General features: G+C 45.0%; 1 protein-coding gene across 15 annotated transcripts in view; it reads right to left on the bottom strand.

Moving 5' to 3' along the window:
* EXD3 (exonuclease 3'-5' domain containing 3) overlaps nucleotides 1-22,015 on the bottom strand; it is a 291,634-nt gene that overhangs the window by 131,046 nt on the left and 138,573 nt on the right. For 13 of the 15 annotated variants that reach the window (XM_080400989.1, XM_080401002.1, XM_080400992.1 and 10 more), the window contains 9 exons: nucleotides 21,797-21,963; nucleotides 16,659-16,797; nucleotides 16,097-16,310; nucleotides 15,261-15,370; nucleotides 13,959-14,169; nucleotides 12,686-12,852; nucleotides 10,128-10,295; nucleotides 3,582-3,635; nucleotides 1,742-1,873 (listed from right to left, as the gene is read on the bottom strand). In XM_080400989.1, coding sequence (XP_080257115.1) covers nucleotides 1,742-1,873; nucleotides 3,582-3,635; nucleotides 10,128-10,295; nucleotides 12,686-12,852; nucleotides 13,959-14,169; nucleotides 15,261-15,370; nucleotides 16,097-16,310; nucleotides 16,659-16,797; nucleotides 21,797-21,963 — 1,362 coding nt within the window. Of the gene's footprint in view, nucleotides 1-14; nucleotides 137-1,741; nucleotides 1,874-3,581; nucleotides 3,636-10,127; nucleotides 10,296-12,685; nucleotides 12,853-13,958; nucleotides 14,170-15,260; nucleotides 15,371-16,096; nucleotides 16,311-16,658; nucleotides 16,798-21,796; nucleotides 21,964-22,015 lie in introns of all 15 variants that reach the window. The other 2 variants (XM_080400991.1, XM_080400990.1) reach the window with 1 other exon arrangement.

Genomic DNA, 22,015 nt, shown 5'->3' on the forward strand with positions numbered 1-22,015 from the left:
CCTCGCACACAGACCTGTGAGAGCTGTGGTGCTGAGCACTCCGCGGTAACTGCCTGGGTGTCTGCTGGACATGTGCAGCTGTAAGAGCTTGGATTCTGCTCGAGAGCAACAGCAGCGTACTAGCAAAACATGTAGTCTGTAGAGGACAGCTGAACACAATCAGCTCCAAAATGCCAAAGCCTTAAATGTAGGTAAATATATGATTCAGGACACAAGAGCAGTTTGACAAATAATAGCATCTTCCCATGCCTAGCGGTATAAAACATGCAGCTGTTCTACCACCACAATTTACAGGGAAGGCATTTCTCCTGAAAGTAAGCAAACACTTAGTATATATTCCTAGCCAGATTGATTACCTCTATTTATATTGTAAACTAAGACAGCATGTACTAAAAAGCCATATAGTTAAACAGTTCCAGACTCCAGATCATGGGCAAGTGGTCAGTTTTATATCATATGCTGCACAGTCTTCTGCATTTATTACAGAGTTTTCTGCAGCATGTTTTTTTGTGTGTGCTTATTCTTGTGGTATTTCAACAACCATCAGGAAGAACACTGCTATTTTATGGGATCTCAGGGAATCGGAGAATCCATAAGGTTTTTTAAAGTTTTTTTTAAAATAGTAAAAAGCCAGCACGCCACTACATAACAACAGCAATCTGTTCTCGGAACAATAAAACCGCAAGAATGAACACAGTATCTTATATCTGATTATATACATTTATCCTGAAGTAAGATCAGCCCATGTTATGTCGATCCAATCTGCACTGTGTTACGTCATTCTCCTCTTACAGACAACCTGCACAGCTGGACAACTCTCATTTTCCCTATAAGTTACAGATACAGTTTCAACAACCGACATCAGATATAAGCAGAGGTCTAGCAAATGCTCTCTGGTGTGCTTGCTCAGAAGTCATTGCTATTTCTACAACACTTGTGCAGTTCCAAAAAGCCAGGAGACCCCGCAAGCTCGACCACAAGGCACTGAGCCAGGCTTCACTGAAGTGTTCAGCTGGCTTGTTTATTCCTAAGAGAAAGCTCCTTTTCTAGCCAGATTTGCAGTTTCTTCTTTTTCTCTCTTTAAATACTGATAAGATGAGAGATGTTGGTTTATGTTACGGTTTTTGAAGGGATAAGTTTCAGCGTGTTACTGTAACACATACAAGAGTGAAATTGGAAGAGATGGAGATTGAGCTAACACAATTAAAATTTCTTCCTAACAACAATCCACAGATACCCACTGCCAAACACAATCTGGAGTCATCAACTAGCATGGACATGAATTAACCTAACAGCTACTGAAAAAAAGAAAAAAATAACAGTCCAAAAAAAAAATCCTCCTATTAAAGTAATTAAGTGTTATCAGAATCACAGAGCCATAATTAAACATGGTTTATAATTAAAACAGCATGTGTCCTAGACAGAGAACACAGCAACAAAGAGTCTATAACCATGATAGTCAATGCCAAAACACATGCCAAGTATCAAAAATCAGAAAAACAGCAGTTTCTAGCAAAGCTGCAGATGCAGTGCCTCTGCTCTCCTGACTTAGTCATCAACACTTCTGACGGATGTTAGCACACTCAGAACTCCTCACAGCTTTGCAAGATGTTGCCAAAGTTCAAGCAGAAATCTTGGGAACCAAGTAGAATACACTCAGCGCAAGACCCAAAAAGCTGAAGCACTGCCTGCTGTGCATGAAACGGTGAGCGGGCATGAACTTAAACAAGCCTTGTCCTACCTGGCAACGGCTGAAGATATCTGCCAGGGATACTTGAACGTTGAAGTGCTTCAGAACCTGCAGGGCCTGTTCCTTTGCCTTTTCTGAGCAGTTCACAGAGAAACACCTTCCTTCTGCTACCTGGGACTGCAGCTTCAAAAGACAAGTCATAAACCAAAAAGACAATAAATGAGGCACTCTGTGCATCATGATCTGTGGGTTTTTTCCTAATACACTCGGTTTAGTTTTAATTAAAAATAGTATTTGGAGTTAGTATGTGTTTACATTCTATATTTTCATCTAAGAAGCACAATGGGTAATGTGACAGGTAGCCACTGCTGCAATAGCTCAGAGACTACTGAAACACTGAAGAACTGCAGCATTTTATATGTGAAATGTGATTGTGCAAGTCCCCTTCAACTTACAATGTGGTGGTGCAGTGCTGACAGGGGTAGTAAGAAGAAACTGAATTCAGTCACAGCTTTCCCATGAGACCTGCCCGGATCACACACAGTATGCAAAAGCACAATGATGGAGATGATGCCCAATGACAGTTTTACCACTTCAACCCTTCCAGTTTATACACCGTTTCACCTGGAGTTCACTGATGGCCAATAGACTTGCAGTGGTTGATGTGGTCAGCCCCTTATGTTTGTTCCACATTTACCAGAGAAATTTGTATCCGGGATCAAACACTGTGAAGTTCCAGACCCTCTTTATGAACATGATGAGTACTCACAGTGAGGTGGGATCAGCTACACAGAAGTAGAGAAGCCTAGCAGAGCCATCCCGTCTTCATGCAGGGCATACAAAGGGAACCAGACACTTCCCAGGACAGTATTGTACACTGGGAAGCAGTTATTTTCCTTTTGCAATTCCTACACAGTACTTTGAAGTTAAAACTTTGCCAAATAAGATTAAGCTGGATGCTGAATAACCTATTACCCAACTGTAGGCTCAAGGAACCACAGCCTGGATATGAACTTGTAGTGTGGCACGGCTGCACTTGTCTCACAGTGTCTCACTATGAGGGGAGTTTTCTTCAATGCTCAGCTATTATGTAGGAACTCAGCAACCTATATTCTGCAAATACTCCAACCAGCTACTACTAGCTAGTCCTGAGCTTTTACATGGTAGTTTGTTACAAAGAATTACTGCACTCTGGCTCATGTATGCAATCCAGAGTAGGTTCACTGCTCCAAATGAATTTTTGGGCAGTAACAAAGTGCAAAGGACCTGCAACAGGCATCATAACATTGCAACCACTGCCATGACAGGTTCCGTGTATTTCCACCAACACTCATGTGCCATGAAGGGCTCTGAACATCTGGTGCTGAGAGTAAGGTTGGGTTTTGCTTTGGTTTTTATGTGTATCTATAGGAACACAACACCTCTACAGCTTCGACTGGGACCCACGTTTGGTGGCTTCCATTCTCTCCCTTCCAAGCTTGAAGGAACATCTTTTAAGTGTTGAAACTATGTCAGTGTGGAGCCAGTCAGTAAACAAGAATCTTTGTGATAAAAAGCATGGGAATTGAGCTGCCTTTCACCTGCCAGTAAGGCCAAACAGAAACACTTTGTTCTGGATTGCTTGGCTCGATTTCCACCCCCCGCCCCCAGTGGAGAGCAATCACTCTCCTCACTGATGCAGTACTGAGTATAAAAAAAAAATTCACCCCGAGCTTTGGTCATTCAGAACAGCAAACCTCTCAAGACCCTTAATGTAGTTTTTAGTGCAGAAAACGAAAAAGCCAAGCCAGCTGTTGCATTCACATCTGACTTTTCCTCTTCTCTACACTGCACATCCCAGACCACGCAATGATACAATGCCAGAAAAATGCCAGAAGCTCTGAACACTTACAGTCTGATATGGGAGTCCAGAGGTTAAAATGACTCTTCCTTCCTGTCGGGCAATCTGGAAAAAACAGTAAAACCCCATAATTAATATGGACTGAATTTACACTGGATTCAAGCTTTCCTTTCAGTCAAAGCAGAGAGAACATGAACCAGCAATAACGAGGCTTTCTCTCCAGTGTCGAGATATGCCAGGCCAAGGGTGTCCAGGTCCGGTTCAGCAATACGCTCGTGACAGCGATAGAGCTCAAGGTATCGCTCACTGACATGTCCCCTCCCTGCCAATACCCGCCTTGCCTCACATGTGCTGGAGCAAGCTACTTGTGCATCTGCACTGCAGATGGCCCAGGGAACTGATCCACCTTGAAATAATCCTACCAAAAACCTTTCTATCTTTTTTTTTTTCCCTTAACTCAGACTATTTCTATTTCACCAGTCTGGTTCACAAAGAAGCAAGCAGTTCTGCTTGCACAGCAGTGCACAAGAGAGACAGGAAAAAATAACGTAAGAGGGTAATTCCAGAAAAAATATATACCACTAAATGTGTCTGCAAACCTTATAGACATGAACAGAACGATACTCACTCCACTCCTTAAAGCCAGGATGGTGTTACTCTCCCTGCAGCCCAAGAGCAGACATATAGAAATCATGCACCCTTTCCAGGCTGCAAGGAACATCTCCGTCAGAGTTTATCACCTCCTGACATGCAATCCTGCATGTTTATCTGAGCTCTCTTCCTTCAAGGGAAAGGTCTGTGCTGAATTATCAGGGGACTCATTACCCGCACTTCTGACCTTCACAACAGAATACGAGACACTTTCAAATAGTTGGGTGCCAAAAGGAGATACTAAATCTGGAACTGCAGTTCTTCACAAGGATGAAAGTGTGACTGATCCTCGTATGATTAAATGACATCCCTCCCTTCCACCCCTTCACCCTCTCCTGTAGGAAGGAAATAGTTTCATGGCTGTAGTGACAGAATGATTTTCATGTGAACCAGCACTTCAGCTCTGCTGGTGCTGACAAGATACTGGCACACTGAGGTAGGCACAAGGTTCTATCTCTTCTGTGGCTGGATTCCACTGGAAGCCTTCATATTTTTCTGATTCCATATGTGTGTCACGGAGGTCTCTCTTCTGCATCAGTTTCAGAAGCTGTCTCTGGATCGCTCTTTAACCCTGGCAGAAGGACACACTTGGCATCAGAGTCCTGCTGCACTTCCCAGACAGTCTGACACCACCAAGCACAGCCAGGGAACACAGAAAGAAACAAATCAAGACTTTTAAACTCTGTCTTGGACAGCTGTTCTCCTAAGACCCACTGGACCTATGGCAACATGAAACAAGGGGAAGAAGGCTCTGAAGGCACAAACTGCCCATGCAGCCAACTCAGCAACCACTTTTTTTTCCTGTCTTGATCTTTCAGGTAGCCACTTCCCTCCCTTTTTTGTGAAGTCAGTCTTTGGCTGCCAGTTCTGCACTGAGAAGGCGATTGGCAACATCTTCTAAAGCACATTCCTACAGGCAAAATTACCAGATTTCTTTCAAAATCAACCCTCTCTCTCAAGAAAGGAAAAAATCTCCAAGTACATGAACCTTGAAGCGGCAGCAGAGACATGTCATGCTGCATGCAATCCCACTACACCCAGTCCGGGGTACTGAACAGCCCTGCCAACAAACCACCCTCATGGCACATGTGAGAGAAGTCCAGTAAGGCAACAGCAAATGTTCACCACAGTGATTTGCCGGCAAGGGAAAAGAGATGTGAAATTCCTTCAGACCCATGTGTGCTTCAGGGTAAGCCTGAGGATTTCACAGCTGGAACACTCCATTCTGACTTCCTGCATCCAGGGTTAATTAGTTCAAGCTTGATAAATCCCCTTATCTAAATGGCTCTGCAGAGACAGGCAAAGAACATCAAATAAAAAGGAGAAAAGCAATAACTCTTCCAGCATGTTTTTCCGCCTCTGGAACAACGACTGGAAGAAGCATGCAGAGCCAGAAAACCCATGTGATAGCACACATCTGACTGAAACCATGGAGGATGCATGCTGGAGAAAAGGGCAAAATTTCTTCTTTTCCTCTGAAAGAAATAATGGAAGGCAACGCTGGGACCATCTGGGAGATGTGTGCTTGGAGAGGCAAATAAAAGGAAAAGAGTGACCAGAGCATTGGGGTGGGTGTCAGGGACTTGTGCTCCATCCCAAGTGCTGCAGAGAGGGCATTGGCCTCAGTTACACAATCTATTAAAAAGATAATATCAACTTCCTCTGGAAAAGGCTTAGACCTTCTGGATAGAAAGAACTCCCCAGTAACTCGGTATTATTTAGCCCTTAACATGCCTGTCTGTTCACCCAACTTTCATCTTGCAGAGATGAATGAACTCAAATGAATTACTATAAGAGAGACCTGGAAGGGCAACAACTGATGAGAGCGAGCAAAGAGAGGCCCTATGTTTCGAAGCCAGCACCAGCAGCAGAGTGATTCATGACGACCTAAAGGATCCTGAATTAAGGCCAAAGAAGATTTCAAAAAACAGCTGCACAAGGCTATAGATTTGTAATTTAAAATTTGCCAAGTCTGTGCATGACATGTTGGGCAATGCCAGATTTCCTTCAAGAGGCAAACTGCAGTACTCCCTTTGCAAGGTAGCAGTCCAGGAAAAGCTGTGACCCCCCTTGCAGTGGCAGAGGTGAAGCACTGATCCTAAGCCTAGGCCAGCAAGGTCCCAGTTCAGACAAAAAGGGAGTGGACAGGAAGCATCTGCTCCAGGATGCGTGCTGGAAAAGCACCCAGACAAGGCTCTACTAGAGAAGTGGATCACAAACCTCAATCCAACCCTGAAGCCTCCTACCTGTTACCTCAGACTCTTAGAAAGAACTTGATAGCTATGAACACACTCAGTCCAGTCCTGCAGTGTACTCGCTGTGCTGCTGGTATTTCAACCCTAAACTTCTCTTCAGCATTCCTGAAAACTACAACCTGTACAGAGTTACTGCATGGTTTCGTGATGTTGTCTTAAGTACCACACCAAAACCACTGCCAATTTTGTTTCCTAATGTAGACCTATTTGTGTCAAGGTCTCCCATGAAAGACATTCTCCTCTTGCTTCCAAACATCAAAAGCAGAGTCTTGATCTTAAAGGCAGAACAGTTCTTCATCCGTCCTCTGTGAATTTACACTGCAGACTGATGGGGAGGTAAAAAGACAAGCAAACCTGAAGAACGTTGTTTACATCAAAAATATGGAAAAAGACATTCAAAGCTGAGACAAGATCAGAGATTAGATTCCCCCATTACATGATGCTCTGCTTACTGCAGTATTAGAAATCCCCTTTGTGTCCCATGGCTCCAAACAAGTCCAGTGCAATTTAGATCCAGATGCACATTGCTCTAACTGGCTCCTGAGAGCCATCCTGGATCAAGCCTGGCCCTCCTCTCCGACTCACTGGTTCACCTGGAGTTTTGGGGAAAGTAGGTGTAACCTTGAAAGGGAACATTCTACACCATGGGAGCTGCAGGAAGCCAGTTCTACCAGCCTTCTGGTTATTATCACACTTCAAAAGATAGTTTTTGCCTTGATAGGTTTGCCTTGGCATGCAAATTATTCTTAGAGATGAGGATAATTTTGAAGACCAAGAGCACAGTCCATTAAAAAAATAAAACCAACCAACGCACAACTCAGTGGAAGGGGCTCTGAGATTCCACAAAGCCTCTCCTTAAAAATCAGTGACCTAAGAAAGTACGAAATTTTTCTTACAACTTTCTGCTCCATCCTGAAGCACAACACTGCAAGATCTGTTGTAGTCACTTCAGGCTGGTGAGTGATCCTTTAAGGTTAGTATGAGAAGCATCCCACTGCTCTACCTGATTCTGCAAAATTACAGAGAAAAGAGGAACACCCACTGAAACTTGCCTATCTCCTTCCAATTATCCACCTAAGAAGGCATAAAAGATAGGTTTAAGATTCTCTGCAAGGAGAAGTTTGCAGAAGACAAGCTGGAAGACCTGGCTAGAAAACACAACAGGCATAGGAGGTGATTCAAGTAAAGAAAAATGTATCAGCTTGAAATAACACGTTGCTTATAGGAAAAAGGACCAATGCAAAGGGTGGCTGACTCCAGTAGTGGCACCTGCACACAGAAGGATGCTGCGTAAGACTGACCGAATCTCTGCGTTCTTTACCAGATGGAGGCATTCTTTTACCTTGGGATGGAGCCACGAGCCCCCGGTGAGGAACGGCTGGATGCATACAGCCCTTCTCCCAAGAGAGGCCTCCCTGTTGTGCCACACAGGCAGCCAGGCTTGGGCCAGCCTGGGCCACCACCCAAAGCCCTCCAGAAGGGCCTCCTACCCGAGGTGCAGGACTGGAGCAGTGCTGCCAGGCAAGGACATGTTTCAGGGAAAGCATGTGGTGAATCCCCCCTGGCTCTCAATGCACAGGCTGCTAAAGTCAGGTAAAGGAGCTCATCTGGTCCAGCACATCTGGTACACAGATTTAACCAGATAAATTTTCAGTATGAATTTCTACTATTTTTCCATTTTTAAAGATTTCCTGTCTCTGCACTTATGACAGGTAACTTTTAATCAGTCACTTCTCCAGTCAAGTCCTAATTAAATGGCACCATGAAATACACAGAATGCAAACTGGTGTCATCTTGCAGCATCTAAATATGGACAAATGAGGGGATACACTGACTCGTGGTGTCAGAGGTCCTGCTCTCACAGGCTGGCAGACCTGAGATTGCAGATCTGGGATGATAAACTCGCCATGACAACTGTTGGCCAAGATAAAACATTTAGCCAATAATAGCAGCACCACACAAAGCAGTACACAGGACACAGACTTCACATTCAGCCTGGGAATGGGGTTTCTCAAACCGATCACTGCCACATGCATTAGTCTAAAAGGAAAAATAAAAAAAAATCCATAGCTGCCCAAACACAACCTACAAAGCTCTAAGATTTTTAAGTTTGATCCCAAATAATAAAGGGGTGAATTACAAGACTCATCTGCCTACCAACACTTGAAGTCGCTTTAACAAGCAACAGGAATGATAACAATAAGGAGCAAATGCCAGGTGATTCAGGAGTTCTTGACACAAGGAGATGTACACTATGATTGATAAATCATTTTAGTGAAATGACTTTAATGAAGACCGAACACTAATTCCGTACATACTTATGTGTTCCTGGTGACACTAGTTTTGAATCTGTGTTGTGCTAACACCCACACTGTCTACCCTGTATTCAGTGATGAGGATCCAAACCTTTCTCCTGGCCTTTGCAATAACAATTCCAAGTTTTTGGGCATAGGGTGGTCAAGATTCAACTTCTACTAAATCAGGACTAGCCAGATATAAGGCAGGGTGGGAGGAGTCTATCTTTATCTTTGATTATCCAAGCACAGATCAAAGGCCTGCAATACAGTAACACTCCAAGGGCTTTTGATAGTGAAAGGATGTTTGTCCGGTCACCATAGAGAAAGCAATGTAAAACATCCTGTCCAGAGCACGATAAGGTATCAGGATGAGAAGCGGAGACGGGGCTCTGGGGGAGGCAGTGAGAACTAGTTTGTTTAAATGACTTGTGTAAGTTTGGCAGAGATGAGATATTAATTATTTCTGCAGAAGTTTGAGCCTGCCCAGGATTCAGGCCAAGCAGACATCTGAAGAGGAAACATCCTGTGCACCAGGCCGGGCGATCAGTGCACATTTGATAGCAACACACTGTGTGGGCTGGATATCTCCCTTTCTGGCATAGTAGAAATATGTCTGAAATGAAGAAGCATGTGTCTCTTCTCCGAGAAGCAGAGGGTCAAAGTTGTTATGTGAGTCCAGATCAATGTTCATTGTCCCCATGTATGTTAGAGATTCTTCCTTTTCCAAATGTTTCACTGCAAATTGTGGCTGATCACCTTTGAGTCATCTCACAAAGTGGTAGCCAGCTAGGATGCTATATGGCATTTTATTATGGAAATCTTCCATTTCATATTGAGCAGCCATCTTTTGACTGTGGTTCTGCTCGACTGACCCAGGCACAGGGCAGGAAAATGACTTCCCTGTAAGCCCAAACTGAAGTCCATTAGAAACCTAAATAAATGTTGGGTTCCTTTCACTGATTTTTCTCTTGGTGTAAACACCCACTGCCTCCCCATCAAAGACACTTGAGACTGCAGGTCACATCTTTACACTCTGCTTGCATTCTCCTAATGACTTGAAATATCCCAGCTGTCAATGACAACACACAGACACAAGTAAGATTTGAGGTCACAGCACTCTGCTCACCTCCTCTCTCCTGGAACCGGAGAACCAAGCCCATACATTACTGTAGGGACCAGCTAACGCCAGCTGCCATGTGGCACAGCTTCTTGGACTGAACCAGAGACCTGGGTCTTAGCATGGGCACAGAAGGAAGCACGTGCTGAGCAGCTCCTGCCAAACCGCTGCCTTTTCGGTGTGACTAACCAGTGCGGTTATACAGTAAGCAGCAGGCCTTCCCCAAGGAGCGCAGTTGGGACCTGTAAACATACATGCACGCACGTGCGTGACTAACCTCAGCAGCTTTCCTGTGGTCATCCTCATTCTCCAGCATCCGGACATCCACACCAAGGCAGCGAAGATAGCGCCCGAGGCCTTGCAGCATGTTATCGCAGACCACACTGAACTCCTTTGGGGAGATGGGAGCAGCGGGACATGAGGTCTCCTTGGATCCTTCACATTGCTACAGAAAGGCAAGAGGTCTGTAAGCCAAACAGAAGGCTGATTTCCAGTACATTTGTGTTTTGCTTCTCTGCACTCACCCACCTTGGCAAATCCAGCCACCTCCCTCCACCTGTATTATAACTTCCCCCATGCTTTGCAACACCTCTAGCTCCTCCTTCATGTCCTTTCTACATCGCCCACCTACCACTTGGGCAGGAGGCAGCACAGATGGGGTTAACTCTGAATTAGCCGTTCATTCACTGGCCAGCTGGCCACCCAAACTGGGGATCTGCAGCTTTTCCCTGGAGAAATGCCAGCCTGGCCGTCTATGCTCTACACAGACATCCATTTTCACAAAGTCACAAACACACATCTCCAAGGCTGCTATTCCCCTACCAAATTAGACTGCAATTAATATACATGTGCCAAAGTTATGATGTGGGAAGGGAATCTGACAGAGGGAGACACAGGTAGACAAAGCAACCACGTCAGCTTCATTATCTTCAGAAGTTTAAAAATAGGCAGTGCCTGAATTTTGTTTATTTTATTTCAAATGGCTGCTGCTGGGGGAGTTCCTGCAGTTGGAGACTGTCGTTGGGAGGCTCCCAGAAGTACAATAGCTAAATTCATGGAGAAGGGAAGTCATTAAGGAACCTCCAACTTTCAGCTTTTGCCTCCAGGAACCTGAATCAGCTGGGATAACTGAGGGATGCAGCGACCACCTGTGCAGGGCTACACTGTCTTTGGAAGCAGACAAGTGCTGCAGTGTTGCAGATTTGCTCTGCAGGAGCCAGCTCAGGCCTGGAACTGCTGTGGCACAGTGTGCAGGTACACGCGGGCTGACCACGAGAACAGCTCAGATCTGAGAGCTCCATCCGTGCCATGCTGCACCTCCCAGAAGCTGACACGTGCACTCAAAGCTCTGCAGCACTGGGTAGGCTGGACTGTCACCAGCTCCTCCAAGGACCTGGGTGGGTGCAGCTGTGCCCCGAGACATCAGACTGCTGTGATAAGGGATCAAGCTGACCCTTCAGTGCTGAAGTACTTGGAAGACACTAACCCTGTGCTGCTGCTTCTGTTCAAACAGATGTAAAGGAGTAGCAGCTGGCTCTTAGCTAGTGTTTATTCAATGGCCAGCAATGTCATATGTAGCTTTTTTCTCACATTTCATGCCAGCAGACAGAAAAAAAGCTTATAAAGGAGAATGGTGTCATTAGCCCCACTTCAGATAGTGCACCAGGAAACACTGGGAAAGAGAGCTTGGAGTCACGCAAGATGCAGAGTCAGGAGAAGTCTGCTTTTTTGAGTCCCAGTCCAGGTTTTACCAACTACCTCTCTGTTAATGAATCCGACTGTACGGAACACAAAGATGACCTGTGAGTTCACAAGGTAATTCAAGCCTGAAGTACTTACTTTTCCCATCTCTACAGAAGCCAGTCAGATCTGCTGTAACATACAATATTCCCATGAACGCAGAGTGCTTAGGAAATTACTGAGAAGCTTTGTGTTTTACTGTCGAAGACTAACAGGATACTGTACATTTACACCCAGTTGATAAAGAGGATCCTGAAAAGGTGGCTACGATCAATAGCCTCTCAGTCCAACCATGGAAGGTAGTACTGATTTCAGGAGCTAAATACACATTTGGGATTTACACAGAAGGATACATAGCCATAGTGAGTCTTCTCAGTTAATAAACAAAACTTTTTTCTGCTAATGTTTTCATAGGTGCATAAACAACTGGATGGTTGCATTTTGAAAGTAAACCTTTTGAAACAGTCACGTTCCAAGATATTTAAGCAGAGTCACACAGCTCCAGGTTACAGCTGGTGGAGTTTTTAAGGCTCTGCCACAACACAGATTGCAGGGCAAGGCCAGTCATGCAGTACGTAGTGGTGAGCAGGGAGAGAGAAAAGCCATCAGCAGAGACTTTTTTGATGGATTGTTTGTCTTTAATTTTGCAGACTTCTGCTCCAGACACAATAAAGGAGGCATTTCCAATGTGAAACCAAAGTGTAGAAGCTCAGTTAAAAGCAAAAGTAAGGACCATGAGAGTTCTGAAACCTCACTGAAGCAACACCTAGGCCACAGAGTTCAAACCCACGCCACTGAGGAAATGTGGAAGGAGCATTTCTACCAGCAAGGCTAGCTGGATTCTGCTATACAGATCTGCACCAACATTTTGTGAATAGAAATGATCCTGAAATAGCAGGGAAAGCTGAACCAAGGCACGCGAAGGAGAAAGCATATCCTACCAGTAACGGGGAGGGGCGAAGATGTTTGCTGCAATAGTCCTGAGACCAGACTAAAGCATGCCATGCATAGCTAATAGTATGACTGAGAGACAAGGCAACATATGATTTGCAGGGGTCTTGAGCAACATGCAGCTCTTTGAAGATGTTTACAAACCTGTCCAGAAGGTGAAGGTGCTTCTTGTTTATTCAGCTGCTTCTTTGCCCTGAGTTTTACGCTCGGTTTTCCCACCAGACTCTCAGTCAGGTCTGAACTCAAACCAAAGCTCGCTGGATCCTTACAGAGTTTCTCATAGATCTCCAGCAAACAGTATGCATCTGAAGCTGAAAACAAGGGAATATGAGCCTCAGCTGGTTTCATTCAAAAGCAGAACAGAGGCTTTCCTGATGCAAGGAAGAGCCTTCACCTTTGCAAATGCCACTGCACGCTAACAACCTGTGAAGCACCAACCGACTAATGTCACAGCCTGCACCCTTTTACTGATTCAGTGAGCATCGTGACCTAACACATGATCACAGAGTCAAGGCCGAGGAGCTCAAAATGCTGTCTGACTCTAACATAATGCATAATGTAGTGTGCCTGTTCAAACCACCATGTAAGATAGCTTCAGCCAACCCATTTTACTCTCCATTGTTACTGAGCAGTGGCTTGCCCACGGTTTATTACCGCATCTCAGCTAAGGGAAGGTAACTTCCCCATTAGATGCAATATCTTAAAAAGTAATAACCGAGTTGTTTGCAATCACCTGCCCACACGCACTGCCATGCCATGCGGCTTCTGTTCCTTGCAACGGGAACTGTCTAAGTCTCCAAGCCAGTTTTACAAGTCCTGGTGATTAACTTTTGTGGGAACTGTGTCAGCTTCAAGGATAGCTGAACTTTACAAAGGGTTGGTTTGCTTCAGTAGATTGTCCTTTGATGCCCCGGGAAAAGATTTAGACCCAGACTTCTGACTCTGGGGTAATCAGCAATAAACTCCGCTGGTCCCTGCACAGTACCAATTCTGTGCTGCAGTTTCTGACACCACATCTACCCATTTTTAACCCTGCTCTAACAAACAATTCATTATGACAAATGAACACAGCACTTGTTTCCCAGAAGGGCTGTGAAATGAGGCAGAAGGAAGTGGACTTTCTTCTTCTCAGTTACTGAGAGGAATTTCCACTGAGGTGATGTTTCATCAGAAAAAATCTGCAAAGCACAGGAATTCTTTCATAAGGGAAATAATGAATCACTGGACAGTTTAAACTTCAACCATTAAAGCCATGTCCACAAAAGGGCAAACATAACATGTGCTTGCTCCTCTGAACAGGAACTAATCTACAAAGCCATTTTCTTCATTTGCTACTTAACAATTTTCCTGGTGACAGAGGACAGACAAACACAGCTTGTAATGGACAATCTGTAGCACTTTGCCACAGTGACCAGACCTGCATAGAGGATCTGTTCCTCCCGGAGAGGCCGCTTCTCCCAGTTAGACAGCTGCTCTGTTTTATCTAGAGGTTTTCCCAGCACATGTTGCACCAAGAGGCTGAGCCCCTTCTCCAGCTGCCTGAAGCCTCTATCCTCGTAGCTCTGCTCTGGGGACAGCACACTGCCCTTCTGGCTGCCCTTCTTCCAGTCAATGGAGCTCTTCTGCAGCTGATGGAAAGAAAAAGATATAAACCACATGGTTATAACAACAACTTCTGCAACAGCTCCTATTCCAGTGGGTGCGGCCATGCAGCAACCCTATCATTTTTATCTCTTGCCTGGCATACTGAATCCCGTTGTCTCAGACAAGGGCTGGGATGGCATTAGATATATACAGCGTCTGGTTATTTGTTTAACAAACACGCTTGCTGGAAAGAAATCTGTTCCATAGCTAGGGAAGGGAAAAAAGCGCATTGTTGCACAGCACTGCGTTGGAGCAGTGGGGCTGTGACTGTGACTCCTCAATGGTTTGCAGGGTGCTCAGCCATACTGGAGGCAGTTAGGGACCAACTCAGTAAAAGAACAGCAGCGGTAGTTCAGTGACTTTCTCCTCCTAGTTCCACTGAGAAAGGGTATTCCTGTAACACACTGGGCAATGGCCTTTCTGCAGTTGCCATTTCTCAGGTTAAACTGCAGATCCTGTATCAGTCCGAAAGATCTGGGTTCACGCCAACCCACAGCCTTAGACACACTGTAAATTTTACCCATTAAAATGGTTGTCCTTAACAATTCTGCAGACTGCTAAAAGCTACTGTGTGCAAACCCAGAGGTAGCTGTACTTCAGCTGAACAGAAATTCCTGCGTGGAATCCAGCAGCAGCCCCCCTATGAGCATTATGAGTTCTCTACAAATCATTAACTCCATAATATCTGCTTCAGTACTGCATGATCTTGGTATTTCAGAACTTCTCCAAGAATTTACTCTTACCGAGTTCAAGTATGACTTGTGCTCAGCAACTTTGTCCTGGATGAATGGAGCTACGCCTCCATTTCCATTGCTTTTCCATAGCTTTGTAAAGGCTGTGAAAAAAGTGACTAGCATATCAAGCTCCAACTTTTTAGTAGATGAAAACTAAATGCTTCTGTCTTTACAGAATCACGTTACCCCCAATACCACAAAGTGGAAAAGGTCTATTTACTCATTTAGCCATCTCCCTGCCAACACAGGATACAAAAAGACAATGCTGTGAATTCACAGCAGCTATCTACGAACACATGCAGAAGACACAGTTTTCCCTATCTTCATGTGTTCATCCTTACTTGTTTGTCTACTGTGAGTAGGTCCACCACACCTTGTGCTTTCTTATCCATGTCTTTCAAAGCAGAGCATGTGGCTGCAAGGCTGCTAAGGTCTCCAGACATCCCATAACCTAGAGAAAAAAAAAAAAGTGCAAATCACACAGACAGGAAAACTCAAATCACGGCTAATGCACCACAGCTTTTTCCAGTTCAGAGTCAAAATGCTGACAATATATGTATAAACATTGGTGGAAGGACTGTTCAGACAGGGAACGAGGCAGGCTTCCATCTCTCCTGTTCTTAAGAGATACTCTTGCAGATAAAAATTAGGGGAGAAGAGGCAGCTGAAAAATGCTGCGCTTAAGATCAACTTACTTAAAATCTGCTAGGTCAGTGAAAGGCAGTTATGAATTTGCCCTTGAACTCCACGTTTAACAACTCCTGCCAAAAGCCTCCAAATACAATCTAAAACTAGTAGTAAGGTGGAGAGCACTGGTGTCCAGCACAGCAGCTTTGGGATAGGGCCAGCAAATCCAGAAAGCTCTGGATGGCAGACTCCCCTAGACCACTGAAGACTAAGTGCAGCTCAGGGTTTAGCAGGGAACTAAGAATCCCAAAACCAAGGAGGTAGACTAAATCAGAAATTTTGAGTGTGACCTGAAACGGGGAGACATTTCTATCGTTCCTAGCTACACTGGTCACCCTGCTTCCTGGCATGGCAGTATGTGAATACTCAGGGCTACAAAAACTGGTTCCATGATAAGTGGTTTTAGGGAATGACAACCCCAAGAGGATCTAGGAATTACACAAAAAAAGCTGTGTAGAGACCCGAGACGGGGAGAAGAGATGCATGTTACCTAGTTTAGTGATGGCTGCATCTGAATAAAGCATCTGGATGAAACGAGGAAGCTTCTCCTTCTCACCCTCCGCCTCAGCTTGCTCAAGGAGCCGTGGCAAGTCAAGCAGGAACACTTCATCCTTCAGAGCGATTTGAAGGAGGGAGACACGGGGCTTGCCGATCATGCCGAACGAAGGCCTCCACTCCATGTCAATGCCCACAACCTGCCCAGGCTGCAACACAGACAAAAGCCTTCTTCACTCAGAGACTGTCTATACTTCAAAGTAGCTTGGACAGTCCCTATCCAGAACACAAGCATTTCCCTTCCAGCAACAGCATCTCTTAGCTAGTGTGCAAACTGCTACAGAGACAGTACACCTGAGTTACCCCTGCGAGGACCTCTCCTGGTACCACAATTCCCAACACATTCCCCAATTCACACAAGCCTAAGGGAAGTGGCTGTTCTTGACTTGGGGAGGGAGACGTCTGATGGCTGTGGCTCACACACAACCCTGAGTACCTGCCTGCTATGGAGTTTCTGCTTCTTGACACTGCAAATTAAATACCAGAGTAACACTCACCCGCAGCACCTTTTCCCAGCACTGCAGTGTCTCCTCCCATGTCTGCAGGAAGTGAATATTTGCCCGTGGAATAGGGAGCTGGTAATAGTCCTTCTTCTTACTCTCTCCATCATTATCTAGTTTTGCAGCCTCTTCTACCCTGCATAAAATTAGACGCAACAGCTTGAAGCCACGCAATGAGAGGAAATCCTGGATTAGAGGAACATCAGGAAGTCTTAAGCCCCTTATTTCACCCTGGCCCTCCACTTCCCCGTGCCACTCAACTTGTTCTCTTACTCTCTCTTTCCTCACTTCCCCTGTAATCTCAGCCTCTTTCACCTTGACTCATCTTCTCTTTTTCATCTTATCACAGAGACGGCAGCTCAACACACTCGCCACTGTACCCACTGCAGAGAACACCCAAACCAAAACACTCGCTGAAGTCAAGAGTCCCAAGCCCTATTTTCAGCGCTTAGCTCTCTTTCCCAGAACTGATGCAACTTGGATGACAAAGTTGGGCAGCTGTTTCCACATTCAGAGATAACACATTTTAGATTTACTGCTTTTTGCCCTTGAGGTTAACATGGCAGTCTGCTAGTTCCCACAGCGTAATACATAACAGAGAATTCAGCTCTGACCAGCACAGTGTCCAAACAGGAGCTTCACACTTCCCCACATAATCTGGCTCAGACTCTTGGACTGCTTCACTGTACGATCACTACCAACTGGGAACAGGTAAATCTGCCTCATCATTTTATAGTGCAATGGCTTGGGAAGGCTTCGTGGATCTCCCTGATGCTACCCAGATTCTTCTCCATCCCCTTCCCTGTAAAATATCCACGGGGGTTGCACAAAGGCATTTGTTCTACATTGCACAGGGATGAAAAGAGAAAAGTTCAGAAATAAAGTTTCAAAACCTTCTATACTTAGAGAAAAACAGCCAGCTAAATCCACAAACCAATTGCCTTGCTTGTGGTACTCCCTCCATTTGGGTTTCAGATGGCACCACATAGAGAAATTCAGTATCTGTGTATTAATATCCTGGGAATGTTGGAAGATGCCTGCAGAAATGAGCTAATTGATTTCCTACAACAGGATCTTACACAGCACATTTTCTTTTCAAAATGCAGCAGTCTCTTGAAATGGCCTTGTAACTGAAAGGTCAGCATATTGCTGTGGTGTCTCAGCCAGATGATGCAATCAGAGGAAAGAAACTAATAAAAAATATCCAGCTATTTTGGACGTATCACAAATTTCTGGATAGCCGCTTTCCCATAGAGACTTGAAATGGTTTATTATTTGAGAAACTATTTACTAACCTTATGTTTAGGGGACTGCGTGACTAATTTTGTAGCATAGCAGCTTTCACTGTACAAACACTCTTTTCTGTGGGTTTGTGTGCATGGGGAAGTCAATATTTGTGTAAAATATTTAGTGAAGGTGTGCAGTCTCAGGTCTCCAGCAATATTCTCACCTGCAGAGTACAGGAGCTGCGTGTGCTGTGACCAGTGGCAGAGATGATGTCATTTATATGCTGGTACCACCTTGTCCTCTACAGTGTGAACACCCTCTCTGGGAACCTGCTGCTTTGTTAGCTCAATAAATAAGGCAGACAGACCGTTTTATTAGGTTCCATGGCTCTGCTGATTTTATAGCAGCTACTGCAGCAGGTATCATGACTGGATGAGTAAACTGGGGCACAAAAGGTTTTATTCAACTGTCACAACTCCTCCTGAACATCAGAGCACATCCCAACCGGCATGCCTTCACTCCATCTGTACGCGGCACAGGATTCTCAGAGCACAGAGTTGTAGTGATTTTTTTTTCTCTCTTTCTAGATGCACAGAGTCTGCAGCTAAGTCACACTTCTGTTAACCACCCCTTCGTGTTTTGAGGGATTACCTCTTGTGCAAAAACCTTCTGCCTCCCAACTGGCAGCTGACACAGCAGGAAGGAGGACGGCAGCTCCAGCAATGCATCAGAGCTAAGCAGAAGCATGTCCTAGACTGACAAGAGTTTCCTGTGCTCCAAGAAAGCCACGTACCCTCTGGAGAAGTACCCTCTGGAGAAGTGGGCCTTTGCAGAGTGTTTCGAGGGTGATTACATCTGTGTCATACTTCCTGAGGTTACATGGGGCTTGAGGATGAACCAGTGCAGATCTTCACAAGCAGAAAGATCAGACCCATGAAGCTCAGCACACAAACTGTTCAAAACCATCTGGTAAGACCCTCCTCAAATCATCAGCAGTAAAAAATAATACACTGTGCTCTCATTCACCTCCTACATAATTCATATGATTTTTAGTTATGAAAGCTGTAGTTTTTACAAAAACACCTCTTCCAGGAGATGGAAATTAGCTGTAAATGTTGAAGATGGCAAACCTGACGATAAACGTGTTAGAGCAAATAACCTTGCTCAGTCTCAGGTTTGGTCTTCTTAAAATGGTCTCCTTATCCCCTAGCGAGGTGTCAGCATTAACCAGGCAGCCACTGACAGATCCTAACTGTTAGCTGGAGTTCAGAATTCTGACATACGACACCAGCAGGGAAATGTTGCACTAAGAACATAAGGTAAAAGGGAGCACCCAAACCATCTCCATACCACTGCGCATTCTGCAGTAACAGGAGGAAGCCCCAAACCACGCAAGGCAGCAGGTGAGCCTGGGCATGCAGGCTCGTGCAATGGCCATGCCAAGAGAGACCCTGCCTCTGCTTCTCACACCAACAGCATGGCACTGAAAGTGTCCAGCTTCCTACCCAGGGAGCTGTGATCATCAACTTTCTGCTGGTTTTATTCCTCCCGTCATCAGCTCCTCCTGGACACTGTTCATTTCAAATCAGATTCAGATTTCCATCATATACACTGAGAAGTTCAGCTCTATATAGGAAGTTACTCCCTCACGTTACAGGCTTCAAGGGCTATGTTTGCAGGATGCTGAAGATACGGGCTATCGGCTTGCACAAAGTTGTAAATATTTACCTCTCAGGAGTGGTCAGGATTTTCCCATAAACTTTCCTCTAATCTCACCTGGCTTCTGATCTAGAAACACCAATCTCCATGCTAAAAAAAACCCCAACACATCTCACCAGTGAGAGTGAGAGAGACACATCAGGCAAGTGGTGCCAAGTCCAGTCAAGACTAACAGCCCGGAATACGGTGACTGATTTGTGCAACAATGGAGGAGTCCCGAGGAACCTCAAAATTATCACTGCTTTTTCTCTTCTGTTTTTGACAAAAGCCTTGACTCTACCTGGAAACAGGAGATTGCTCCTGGAATGACAGCAAGGCTCTGAGCTATGCTGTGCTCCAACCACACAGCCCAGACAGCTCTCCTGCATTTGCATTGCACATTCAGGGATAAGTCCTCTTCTGTGCACAGAATCCAATTAGATGAATTCCTGCACATGAATGAGCGGAGAAAATAGTGCTTGATTGTAGCAGGCCAGCAAGGTGACTTCGTAATTACTCTGAGCCCAAGGACTGTGGTAGCCCGCAGCCTTGCAGGAGTTTGGCTCGTGAACACCCATGGGCACAGAGGCTACGGGCTGTGCTGCTGGGACTGCCAGCCAGAGCTCACCCAGCCCCTTTCCAGACCTCCTGGGCAGTCCTGGGTGAGATCCTAACAGGACCCTCCTGCAGTATCATCTGCAAACTGCAGTTCCTCAAGACTTGCAGTTGCCTGCCTATGTGCAGGCCTTTCTGCTGGGAAAAAAAAAAAAAAAAAGGTTTACAAAAAAGTGCCAAACACAGCTATCTCTGAATAACTCAAACATCCTGTGGACAGAGTCACTGAAGTATGGCAGATACACCATCACTCACATGAGTATAAAAGCGATTTACTGAGGCTCAGCAAATCATTTCCATTGAGTAATTTTTTCAAATACAACTTTTCTTACTCCATACAGCATAAATGAACAACTGCCTGAGATACTGCTGCATGGAGAGGATGATCTTGGGCCATTTTCTTGAAGAGACACAGCACAGCATACCCAGAACCAGAACGACAAAGCTCTGGTACTTGTCCAGATCTAGCTTGCTGTGAGGATCAGACAGCTCCTAACAGTTTAGGTGGCTGTATGTGCCCTCCAAGGTTTTGAGCCTCTTCTCAACTTCACGCAGCTTTTTCTACACACTGCATGGAACCTGGCCATCCTCTCCCCTCCACCCTTCCCATCTGCTCCTCCTGCACCAGCAGGTTCACAGAGATCCTTGACCGGGGTGTTTGCACAGTTCTGTGCACTTGAAACCAAGGAGTTGTAAGAACCCTTCTTAATATAAGGATTTTTCAGTTGTGTTTTTGTACCTCTGCCTTTGTGTTCTTGTTTCAGGTCTCACACAACAGGATGAAGCTCCCGTTGGGGGAGGAACTGTGGCTACTGTAGGCTAATCTACTGCGTACAAGATGGGGGGTCCCAAAGCAAGAGAGGAAGCACAGCACTGTGTTACTGGGATTGCATTAGAGGAATTAAAGGGGACGGAGAGTGATTAGGGGGCTAATGGTTTCTTAAGCTCACTTGGTGAATTTGTGCTGGAGTCTGGTTTTATCCTAAATTCAATTAATGTGACTCTTATGGGATCTGACCCCAAATGTCAAAAATTCCCATTACTTCTGAAAGCTTTGGATGACGCAAAAATTACAGACTGGGATGAAAAATGGCTTATGAGCTGTCAAAGGAGGAAGAAAATAAACATAATTAGAAAAATTTGAGGAACTTTACAATTACTTTCTTAGTCATAAGTCTCCTAAAAGGCATTAAACCAGACTACAGTACAGTGGGGGATGCAGAGTATATAGAAAACTTTGACATACATGTAATCAACTCAGTAAACTAGATGTATATTCAGATCCTATCCACATCATTCCATTTGTGCTGTTGATCTGGCAAAGGGAGTCTGAAGACCCCTCTGCAGCATGAAGCAATCTCACACAGCTTCTAAGTACTCAGGACTGAGTTTAAAACATACCTTTCACAGACATTTCCAGCCTTATGAAAAGCAAATGCAGCATGTGCATGGCCAAGATGTGATCTGAGTAAATGGAGGAACTTTTTGCAAAATTATCTCCCCAAGGAAGCATTAGGGTAGATTATTTTAAGCAAATATGTAGTCCTTGTATGATAAGTAATCTACGTTGAAAAGGCACAAAACAGACTATTTACCTCTCTTGGATTTGAAGCTTTTGAAGCTCATCAGCCACTCCACAAGGCAGCAGCTCCTTGGGCAAACTGCAGTGTTGCGCCCACCTTGCTGCTGTGTTCAAGTCACAGTGACTGATTAGCAACTGTATCAGGTGCCCTTGAAGCCATCGATTCTCTCCAACTGTGCTCTGAAACAGGAATCAAGGGTGAAGGAAGTCTGTCAGTGCAATTTCCATCAGG

The sequence above is a fragment of the Falco punctatus genome, assembly GCF_963210335.1.
Source record: "Falco punctatus genome assembly, chromosome: 9".
NCBI lineage: Eukaryota > Metazoa > Chordata > Aves > Falconiformes > Falconidae > Falco > Falco punctatus.